Source organism: Bombus affinis, chromosome 8, assembly GCF_024516045.1.
Source record: "Bombus affinis isolate iyBomAffi1 chromosome 8, iyBomAffi1.2, whole genome shotgun sequence".
Classification (NCBI taxonomy): domain Eukaryota; kingdom Metazoa; phylum Arthropoda; class Insecta; order Hymenoptera; family Apidae; genus Bombus; species Bombus affinis.
Window position 1 is genome coordinate 7,537,022 of NC_066351.1, and position 12,430 is coordinate 7,549,451.

Below are 12,430 nucleotides of genomic sequence, written 5' to 3' on the forward strand. Positions count from 1 at the left end.
TAATTTACGGAATTCTTTTATTGTCATCTGTATTACACTCAACGCTATTAAAGTACGGTTAAAAATATTTTTTGCAACATGGCCGCAAATGATAAGAACGTATGCAAAATGAATCGCATTACGAGGGACACCTTGTATATAGAGCGTGTTCGACTACAGGTGTAACAAAATTTGAGGGATGACTCTTGAGGCTAAAATAAGATGAAAATCAAGAATAAAAAATATTGCATTTCTGACTTTGTTTTTTAGTCACTGACAATTAAAAATCAGCCGTAATATCCCTGTGCGCGAGCAAACCTTCTTACACGAACGAAAGTAGGTCAGCTCGAGCAGCGGAGTGTACAGCGACCCTCAAATCGTAGATTAAATATTAAACCTACTTACTCATTGAAATCCATAATATATCGAAAACCGCCCTGTGGAATTTTCGAGTAGAGAGGATTAGTGTTTCCTCTAATTCTTTGCCTCCCTAGATAATTGATAAATAATAACATATGCGAAGGACATTTAGTTAATTGTCATATGAAGGACATTTAGTTAATAAAGATCTATTTGTATAATGTATTTACATCTATTTAAACGCATACAGACGTGAACAAACTAAGAAGATCCTATTAGGATTTTTCAATCGGTAGGAACGCGAACACTTCAATATCTGAAAACAAAGGAAAATCGTCAATTATGTTACTTTCAAAATAAACGGACCATGTATAAAAATTATGGATGAAGATTGTTCGGAAAGATGTTAGGAAACAAGTATACGACCTTCGAGTTTAATATGACAGATTAAAGAATATTTCCTTTAAAAATAGTAAAAAAATTAATTTTATTTTTAATAATGATTTACTATATACAGTATGTTCAGTTTATCTCAAACCACACAAATATTTTGAAAAACATCAGTGATACGAAAAAATGTTTCAGACAACAATTGCCTGACATGGAGGAAGATATATTATAGTCTGGTGTACTTGTCCTTGCGGTAATTTTGGCAGCTGTTATGATAGTGACATTCCAATTTTTAAATGGGAATTTCCATTTTTATTACATATTCGTATAGGTGACATAGAGACGTTTTCAGAATACTACAATCTTGTCTCTTCCGCACCATTTGCTATCATGATATGAACTCTCAAATTCAGGAGAATAATACAAGATATCAGCCAAAAGTGACTGCTCAGAAAAGACTGACTGTTTTGGAAATATTAGAAAATTGCGACCTTGTGTTTGGGCAGTACAGCAATTATGAAAATGATTTTTATATGTCTCTGTGGTGTACATTGTGTAACGCTAATGCCGACGACACATTGAATTTTAAAGTTCATATTTTCATAGTGGATGACACAGATTGATAAGAGTTTATAGTGTTTTGAAGACGTCTGAGTGTCAGCTACAAAAATATATAATAAAAAATTGATGTATTCATATAAAAATTGTAATGTCGCCTTTACAGGCTGTTTCACAATCATAGCAAGGTCAAGTATTATAGATAAAAGCTCAGCACTTTTGTCTGAAACATCTTTTCGTATCATTGTATTTTCTCAGATATTTGCGCATTACCGCTTAGACAGAACATACTTGCCCAGAATACTTTTACAACATATTTCAAGGTCATTGAAATCGACGCAGTAGCCCCTATTCTGATACCATTTAATTTAATAGAATAATGTAACTTCTGTTGAAGTGGTCCATCTTATCTACTTGTAGATAAATTTACTAAAACTGAAACTGTATTTGCGGATTTTCCATACTTATAAAAATATTGTATTATGATAATTACATGTTGTAGGAACGGTAGTTCACTATTTTAAGTAGCAAATATATTTTATCAGTATTCTAGAGGTATTAAATACGACGTGTTTTTTAAAGATAGAATTCAAAGTAATAAAGTAAATTTCAAAACGATCTCTAAAGTAATAATAACTTCGAATAACTTGAGTTCTTTCGCTTTGTTTTACGACGACACCTGAAGACCTTGTCGTCTTGCCATCGATAAATAGTGCAGTAAACTTACAACAATGAATGGAAAATGAATGTATGTTGTATAATACAACACACGAAGTGAATACTGAAAAAAAAATACGTCGATGCATTATACTTCGTAACATTAGAAATTTAATCGAAACATTCTTATAGTGTGAACAATTTATATTCAACAACTTTGAATAATAAGTATATAATTATTTGCATTCATACCAATATTCACAGATGTCGATATTATAATATTTAAATAATGCAAATAACTATAGGTTACTCTCAATCGTAATTAAATACGTGCTTTGCGCTGCATATCTTTTCTTTTTTTTTTTTAATAACTCCCAGTATATTCATACACTTTAATCCCATTGGATTAGCACTATACAAGTATGTTTCAATATTTGATCTTGCGTCACTCCGGATGTTGCGGTCGTTTCTTTTTCAATCTTTAAACGACACTGTCAGTGTACAGTTTATTTGGCTAGCGCGTTTGGCTGGTTCAGGTGTTGTTTTACATCTGTCGGATATTCACTGAATTTTCTCCTTTATAGCGGACATTTGAAGATCTTTGCGTAGTTCTTCACTTAGTATGTAACAAAGTGCGTCTACTATAGTACGAAATATATGATTGTATAGCTTCCACTTTGGCAATGCGGCTTTTAGCCACTATATCCCATAATTGGATGCCGTACGTCCATATTAGTTTTATTATCTCTCTATAGATACCCTATATAGAAGTACCTTAGATAATACTCTGTAGATTAGTAATTTGTTTTCCTCCTAATTCTTGTTGCATCTTTTTGTGTACATGCTGTTTCCAAGTTAGTTTCGAGGGTAAATGTAATTCCAGATATTTGATCACTTTTGTTTGCGGTATTCATTGATGTGAAGCGTGATCTTTAGAGAGTCTACGAGAAGTGAAAACAATGTAATTACACTTATTATAATTGACCATTATTCTCTGCTATAGCAACCATTTTTTAGTGAACTTATGTAGGTTTGTAAGATCTCAATTGCTTCTTGTGGATTTCCACGCATTGCTATATACATGTTGTAGTGATTAGTGTTGCTAGAACGTCTGCTGTGTATAAAGTGTAAAATACTAGACGTAACAGACTTCCTTATCGTACTGCAGCGCATGTTGCTTGTAAGTCTCAGTACGAATCATTTATTTTTACGTAGAATGTTTGGTTATTTAGGTAAGATTTTAATAATTGGTAAATTGCAGTAAACCTTCGTACCAGACTTCGTCGAATGCTTTTTTTATGTCCAAAAATAGATATTTTCTCATATCTTGTATATTACACCTGTAATTACATGAGTTAGCACGTAATTTGTGTATTTATGTTCTATTTATCGCCTGAAATGATCATTTACTTGTTACTTTGCATGTTCACTAATCGATGAAAATGCTTCCTGAAATAAAAGATAGAGCAGTTTGATCGATGATTGGCAGGCATTTTCAACCAAGCATTTGCGGAATGTTACAACCTAAAGTCGTCCGTTAAGTGCGTTTGGATAATGAGCGTAATTGCCAATAGGCCTATAATAATGGCCCAATCGTGGCGCAATTATGAAGAAATAATTCAAAGAGTAGATTGACATTTCAATAACGTTCTGGTAAGACTGAATTATACATTATTATATTAAGAAATCAATTTTTACTTGTGACTAGTAAGAATAATACTTTGGCTGTAATAAAAATATCGAAATATTCGTATTTCGTATAGAGGCGAACAATAGTTTCTCGTAAGAAAAAGCTTAAACGTAATCGAAATATTACGCTCTTGATAATAATTTTGATAATGTGCCGTATAAGTACATTATTGTATAGTGAGCTAAGACTCATAATGGTTTGTCTTGTATTTTGGAAATTCGAGTTTTATAATTTATTTTAATTACGAAAAGTAACAAGTTAAATTAATTGATCAAAAATAATAAATGTTACGAAATATATTTACAATTCTAAAAAATATATTATGTGTGTGAGTGTACGAGAGAGAGAATGTTTTATAACAATAAAAGTGAAATCTCATTCTATGAAAAATATCAATGGCCTAACTTATATCATTATATTTCTCAGCTTCTCATATTACTTTATTGCTATATAGGATTATGTAAAATTATATGCAAAACAAATTAAAAGAAATATTACAATGGAATATAACCATTTGTTACATGTGAAGGTGATCATTTCTGTTATTATTGTCTTGCAAAATTTTACAAGTATCTTTTAATGAAATATTAATAAAAAGTTATTTTTTCTATTAATCTGACAAAACAGTGTGGTGTTCGAGGAAATTACGTGTCGCGACCGCGTGACTCTAATCATCTTGTCCTTGAAATTCAAGGCCGAACTTCTTTTATTGCATCGTACTCTGTTATCCATAAGGACGAAAGGTCTCAAAGAAACCATGTATTGCAACTCAATCGTTCTCGTATAAAAAGAAGATTAAAATTTCATTAATTTTCGAACTCGCTTTATTTGTAATGTGCTTTCATTTTGAAGTCAGATGCAGGGAAAATACCATCTGTCATCGTACGCAGATACCGTAGATTTTTTATTGTATCGGGTATCTTATCATCAACTAAATGAGATCACTCAAATAACTGCGTTATTTATAATTGTACGAAATATTTTCTCAGAACAAAGTTAATTTCTCAAGATCATTTTTTAATGATATTTCAAGATCATTAGTCTTTTTTAAGGTACATATATATATTTTTTTACAGCAGTGGATGAGATTTTTTATTACTTATACGAAAAATGCATGGTTTAAAAGGTATTTCAATTTTCATCTCATCAAATATAATGTATGAAGTACACCAGAGTATCATTTTATGTCTTTCCTTGTTTCTCATAGGCCTAATTCCACAAAATTAATGTTAAAATACTTTTTACACTAAATATCTTCAAACACAAATAGTTTAAGGGTAGATTTTCGTGTAACAATAATAAAAGCAAGTGATTTTTACAAATTTATTTTAGATTAACTAATGGTTGTATGGAACTAGATCTTATTGTGATATAAATAGATAATTTTTAAGCACAAATGTAATTTAGTTCAGTAATTCATTGTTGGCGTGCAGCATAGCATTTGTCACAGTCATTAGAATGCAAAAGTTGCGTAATTTTCTTAAAATTAGACGGTTTACGCTGGGATTGAGCGAAAAACGAAGCGATTTGAAGTGAAAGCATGAAAAATTGAAAAGTTTTAGCGTTTTGAAGAATAATTTACTTTTTCTGGTAAATGAATTGAATTTATATTATTTAATAGAATATCATAAACAAATAATCAACTAGAAATTTGAGGTTCAATCTCTGGAGAAGTTTGTAACAAAGCGAACATTGTCTGAAAATGATTAATCGATTAATTAGCTTTTTAATTTTTAATCGTGCACGTCAGTTCAAAAAGTTATTAATCATGGCTGTTTAGAAAGTCGATAAACAATAAGAAAAATGGAAATAACAAAAATTACATTTCTATTTCAAGACTATATTTATATTTCAAAAAGATTTAATCTCATATAGCTAATAGGTAATCCAAAACGATTCATAAAAATTATTTGTCTTTGTTATTATTACACGAAAACTGCTGCTTAATACTTTCATATGGACTATTAAAGAAACCCATCAATTGATGGATAAAAATATATAGAATTCGATTTAAAAATATAAATGAAATCTCGTGCTAAAATAATCTTAAGAAAAAACTCTTTCCACAATTGTAAATAAGGCAGATACTTAAGTGATCCTATTTATCTGAGACACCCTCTATATGTTCCTTCCTTCCTTCCGTCCTTTCTTTCTTTCTTTCTTTCTTTTTCGCTATTTAGACAATTTCAGACTCGCATTTCTACATTCCGTTCAAATTTATTCCTAACATTACCCATTGACTTTGTTTGATAAAAACGATATTCAACCGGATGTGTAAATTGCCCAACGGATGTGATCCAACCACCCGAACTATTCAACAATTTCTTTTACGATTGCACAAAATAAGAAATTCACTGGCTTCGAAACTGGTGAACAAGAGAGCAGCAGATCTGCATCCTATTCGTCATGACCCAAAGTTTTCTATGCCAAGTGTTCAAATACTTCCACGTATATTTTCAGAATCTCCACTCGATCGATCGAATCGGAATTATTTAAAATTCAAACTGGCGAGGAGCATAAAACCGTGACGAAGATTCCCGGTCTCATTCCTATGTACTGTACGTACGTGCATATATCGAGCGACTATCGTACAATACGTTAGCACGAAAGTCTAGTCGGAAAGCGATCGAAATCGTAACGCACGAGCCGCGGACGTCGAGAAAGAACGTATACTACTGGATGTTAAGTTAATCGATTTCTCTTTCTGTCGCTTCGCCAGAGAGGGTGTCCTCCCCGCTTTGCGATCAGCCAAGATGCCCGGCCTGCGTGAACGAGACGGGCGCAACCTGTGGCTGATCCTGACCGCCGCGCCTCCCTGCGTCCGGAAATTTAGCCACGCTCGACTCTCAAACTCCCTTCAGTGCCATTCTCACCGTTCGACTGCATACATGTGACGATGGTGGCTGTTCTCGTAACGAAAGAAGCCCCGTCTCTACCATACAGCCTGTGCGAAGCTTAAATCATTCGGCGATGCAATCGTGGCTCGTGCAGTTGCGAACTGGTGCCGAATCGAGCACAGACACGCCGCGCCTTTTTCTTCTCGCTCGAACCGCTCGACCCGCCGCGTACGTAAATATTCCCTTCCGGTACAATGTTTCGATAGTCTCACGGTGAGGTGCCGGTTCATCGTGTTCACATACGCCACTGGTATCGAGAAAACGAAATCGACGAATCTCGAGAATATTGATCGGTTCCCCATGGAATCGACCAGCTGGATTTCTTCCTCGACGAGGGAAATCCCTTTCCTCGGTGTTCGCGTTTTCTCTCGCCTGCAGAAGGTTAGTTCTCCACATTTCATACTTTATTTAGATCTTAAGGTCCTTTGAACCTCGGTGTACCTTCGTCGTGTAATTCTTTGCGATTGAATATTTCCAGCGTTTTGTATTATCGTTATTCGGTTTGGTTTCTGGTTAGACCGAGCATAGAATAATTGAGAGACGTTAAGGATAGTGGGAAATCACAGAGGAGTCTTTGTATGTTATATTAGCTTCGTTTGTTTGGAGGGATTTCTCGACCGCGAAAATGGGCAGGGTCAACGTTCTATCACGAGGTACCGCGTCCGTGTATTAGACGCGCACACGAATACTGTTACCTGTGTAGCAGACGGAAGTAGGATGAAACAAAAAGTTGCATACTGTTTCTCTCTCTGTTGAAAATTCACTCGCTGAATAAGAGAACTCGCCGACTAGTTCGTTTCGTACGCCAGTTTCTCAGAATTATAGAAAAAAGTAGAAAAAGCTGAGGGTCTCCTCGGACGTTCTACAAAGCTTCTGTTGTTCGTATGATATTAATCGTATTAAATGTGTTCACATTAGTTCAATCAGCTCGTAATCAATTTTTAGATACTTGTGTTATTGTTATGATCATTGTGTTACTTGATAAAAATGTTGTCTATGAATTTTAATCTATAAAAGTCTACGTGTAAAAGAAAATTTCTTAGTATTATCATAATTTATGACTCAGTTATGATTACTGAAGACAAATAATTATACTTTGCCTTTTCGCTTAATTGTGGCAATTCACCAAGAAATTTGCTAATTCTGTTTCTACTAAATAAACTTAAGAAAACATAATAGCTAAGAGTATCTAAATCTCATATAAATATTTATAATTCATGGATCTTGCATAACACGTTTGGTTTTAAGAAAATAATCCACACCTACTGTTGTAGAAATAAACTCCGTTTCAATGTAGAAAATATTCTGAAATTACAGACAATTTTCGCGTAACCTTCAATAGCTTGCACATGCATATCACTTATTACGTAAGGTTGTGCATATAAAGTGTTATTAAGTTATTTGCAAACGAGGCTGACTGCAGAAATAGTCAGACTTATAGTTATATGTATGAAAGATCTATAACTACGAACAATAACGCATAATTGTTTCGAATTTCCATTGTACGTAAAAATTCCCTTGTGTTTCCCCATTAGAGTTTTTTAAACATTCGATAGTTAATGTAAATACATATGTCGACCAATTGCTTTAACTCGAAGAAAAATGATGATGTCTATAAAATAGCAATGTAAGACGTATGGTTAAGATAACTTTGAAAGCATACTTGAATTTTTGAACCTTCAGTTGTTATTTCAAATGAGTAAAAGAGTTTCTAAATTGCGAGTAATCCATCAAATATGATTGACTTTATTTACACTTTGAAAACATTTTAATTTGTATTGTTTTTGCTCCAACTGTGTATCTGATAAGATATAAATTGTTACACTAAAAAATTAGTAAATATATATGTAGATATAAAATAAAAGAAGGAAAAAACGTGGCTGGAATTCATGAGGAACTTTAAGGGAAAGAGTTTACCAGGAAATTAATACTCATGAGAGATCAGCATGTATAAAGACTTCGTAATCTGTTCATCGAGATTAAGGGAAATCAATAAGGAATTTCTAATGTAATGAATTTAATTTTTCATGGATGTGAATCCTGTAGCCATGATTAAATTGATTCCTTTTATTAGAAGATTATAAATATATATATATGTATCTCATAACAAAATAATTATAAAACACTAAATAATCTGTATTAAATAAATTTCATACTATCATGCTTGGTTTTCTTGCAATTTCATTATTGCACAAAAAAGATCATCTTCAAATTTACCAAGTACAAACGTGTATTATACCGATTAAACCATGGATCTATATATGTAACATTTATCACTGAATCATTTAACTTTCACTTACATCCTAATATCGATGATATTTTCAACAATACTCACTTACCTTGACTAGAGTAGGACATGTGTAATTATATAATTAATGAAATTGAGAGGCACGTAGCGTGTCTGAATTGAAAGAGAAACAATCCGTACGTGTAAACGAGAGATGACGATAATGGAGATGAATTAGCACCCAACTCGGTAAATGCATAATTACCTGCTACCGAAATGGGAAGAAAGTGTCGTTCATGATTCTAGCGGTCCTCTTATCCTCGACAACTCTAATTACAACGTCTCGGGTAAAACCTTCGTTTAAAATGAAAGTTCTACAGGACAATCCAGTGTCTGTTGTATGAACAATTTCCCGCCGTATATATATATATATATATATTTTTTTTTTTTTTAAATACACCTCAACGAACACCTAAACAAGAGGACGTGAAAAACAGTGAAGATACTGATGCATATAATTGGCAGCTTTGTTGTGGCTATAAAAATAACTTTATAAAATATGCGTTGAGTGTGAAACGTACGATCGCACTGACCTATTATATCGGCCGTGTATTATAATTATAAGCCTGATTAAGTCAATAATAACCAAACAACGCTGGCCTATTATCTATATAAAACGAACAAATAATATATGGTGCATTATAAAAATTTGATCGATTCTTAAACTCTTAAGACTCGTGTATAAATTAATAATAATGTCTTAGGTCGAATCTTGGATTATGTAGAGATAATGAAGTATGTTCTTCGAGGATACAATATGAAGATATATTATATCTTATATATTATATTAAACGATGACTATTTTTAAAAAAAAAACAATTTTTTTCGACAGTTTAAACACTTTGAATAAGAAATATCTGCCAAAATTGATTATGGCATTATTACACTTAATATTACTTATTAATTGTATTCATATTATGTGTATATTAGTAGTTAACAATGCATAGTTTTATAAACAACATGTATATATTTAGAGAATATTTTCGAGAGAAGGATGAGAATAATTTATAAAAATAATTTAAAAAACAACGAATAAAAATATTGTATATATGTTTCGTACTTTGTTTCAGATACCATGTCTAGCGATACACTAAGGAAATATTGCACAACTTTACAAGGAAATTATTAATCCATCGTTAGCAAGCAATCAAACAAAAACCAGCCAGTTAACTGTTTACAGAGTTAATACGTATATTTAATGTAACGATCTCTTTTAATTTGCAATTTTAATGACTACTTGTTGTATTTGTTTAAAATATGACCAGCCTTCGCACGCATATAGTGCAGCTTTATATCACGCATACAGTTTTACAATAACTAGTGAACTTTACCATTAAAATAGAAAGACATATAGAACTATAATACAATATCATCCAATAGCTACGAAAGTAATTAGTGTAAAAACAATCATTGACTAGATCCACGTGCACTGCCCGACTAAGGGTTCAAATTTAACTAAAACGATCAATAGACTACTCCTTTTATAAACCACGAATATTTGTACGAAATTTATACGCGAAACTATCGTTTTGTAACAGCTACAAATCTTTTTCTCGATGACATTTTCCAACGCTTTGTGACGGGGACCAATGTATAAAAAATTCTTCGCCTTGAGTGACATCCGTCTGCACACGACGAATAGATAAAATAATAAAAATACGTTAGGAAAACTATCGGCTCGTATTAAATATAGATCGAGCAAATGCATCGTGAAAAAGAAGTGACGAATGTTTAGAGTAAAGCGTCGAACGAATAAGACTTACATAGTTCGCATGAAAATTCCTCGATCCGTTGACACGGATGCAAAAGAGAAATACAAAAGTGCATCGTTCTCTAAAAGCATCAACGTTGAAGAATGTAATTCGCATCGAGTCACGAGAAATAGGGAGCCAAGGAAGCGTGCATCTTCCGCTCGAAACTGCACACAGTGCGAGCTTACTGGATAAAAAGGCAGGCAGAGGGAGAAAAGCAAAATGCCAGGGGGAACTTCGACGCGAGAAAGCAGCGAGGCGATCCGGATGGAGCCTTTAGGTAGAACCTCGAGTTCGCGAAGTCCCGGGCAAAACGGAACCGCTAACACCACCACCGAGGTGCCGATAAATTCAGGTGAGTAAAAATCCACTTGCACCGAGAAAGCACGTTTACTACTCTCTTTAATGAGTTAACTTACTGCCAACCTAGTACGGACTCTTAACCTGAAATTTCATTAACACTGGGGAAACAAAAATGGTCTCAGCAGTATTCTACAACCGTGGTAAATAAAATTGTTCCCTTGGCGGTTCTGTTGCGAAAAAAAAAACAAGTTTTATACGCAACGAATCTGCGATGAATATGCAATTTCTTTTCATAATTCGAAAATTTATATTTCTATCCAAATCTGTTTAACAATTAGAACTAGAGATTGATTTTCTCTATACTTTCTTATCACGATGTATAGAAGTTAGCTTGGAATGGATTTTAAAAAATTTAAATTAACACAAAACGTACATTTTTTTACGTTTGAAATACGGTTACAGCGTGTGTGTTTTATTTTGCACAAAGCTTGAAAAGCATATATATTAAGCGTAATTACTGGTTTCAAAGCACATATCACTATTATTCATGACCTTATATTCTTTAGATACCATCTTTTCATGGATCGACAAAATTCTGACTCGTAACAACAATAATTGCTATCGTTAAAAATGCATCACCTATAACAGATTATGATCAAAGTGCTTATTAAGTTGTTTTAACACAAAATGAAAAACAGATTTAATCAGGAAAGACTCAGAATTGCTATTTTATTAAACGTTTATGTTTCATAAAGTTTATGTACCTGATAAGAATCTGAAGACCTTTATCGTATCTATAAAACTTTATTATCGTGTAAAGTGATGATTCTTCATATGAAAACAACGCGATTATGATCTAAGAATAATTTTTACAATCAAGTAGTAACTAGTAACCATGAAAATATATTTAAGTTGGTCGAGTTTATGTACTATTCTAGTGAACACCGTTTCCAAATCTGATCAATATCGATAGAATCACAGCGTTTATAGATGTCTGAACTTTTGAACTTGTGACCTGTTTTATTTTAACGTATTTATGTAGGTTTGTTTCCGCCTTAAAAAGTTACCCAGCTTTTGACACAAATCATTCTAATATTGATGAGTCTCGTGCATTTGAAACTTAGAAATATACATTTCCTCGCGAGTTAAAGCTACGAGTGGGCCTACAAGTAGTGCAACGTTGTAAAAGATTCAGAAGCAACGTAGAGAGCATGAAATTGGTATTAGTTCGTGACCAGATATTTTTTTATGTAGTCGACGTATGTAGTTATATCAAAATAATTTATTTTTTATTCAATACCGAAACAATGAAGATAAAAATACAATAGCGTTCAGCAATTAACACTTTATCAGCAGCACGTCTTTGCGACGAGCAATGACTTATTACCGGAAACATTTTTAGAAAATAATCAAAAATGAGGAAAGATTGATCATTTCCTTTGAATTGTGTCTTTTAAATTAATTAAAGTATTGACATAAAGATTTAAGAATATGTTGAAGTGGTCTTTATTATTGTTTATATATTATTTGTTAAAAATTATTTAAGATATATGTTAAT

General features: G+C 32.7%; 1 protein-coding gene and 2 long non-coding RNA genes across 4 annotated transcripts in view; 1 reads left to right on the plus strand and 2 right to left on the minus strand.

Annotated features, from left to right (window-relative positions):
* Positions 1-12,430, minus strand: part of LOC126919902 (uncharacterized) — a 15,801-nt gene continuing 3,371 nt past the window's right edge. The window contains exon 2 of the long non-coding RNA XR_007711808.1: positions 1-655. This is a non-coding gene — a long non-coding RNA (uncharacterized LOC126919902). The remainder of the gene's footprint in view (positions 656-12,430) is intronic.
* On the minus strand, positions 2,093-6,160 carry LOC126919900 (uncharacterized). Its single transcript, XR_007711806.1, has 2 exons — positions 3,355-6,160; positions 2,093-3,284 (listed from the first exon to the last, which is right to left on the minus strand). It is a non-coding gene; the product is annotated as an uncharacterized LOC126919900 (long non-coding RNA).
* LOC126919851 (endoplasmic reticulum aminopeptidase 1-like) overlaps positions 6,524-12,430 on the plus strand; it is a 21,567-nt gene continuing 15,660 nt past the window's right edge. For both annotated transcript variants that reach the window (XM_050729478.1, XM_050729479.1), the window contains exons 1-2: positions 6,524-6,912; positions 9,889-10,924. In XM_050729478.1, the coding sequence (XP_050585435.1) occupies positions 10,792-10,924 (133 nt within the window). In that variant the 5' untranslated portion in view covers positions 6,524-6,912; positions 9,889-10,791. The remainder of the gene's footprint in view (positions 6,913-9,888; positions 10,925-12,430) is intronic.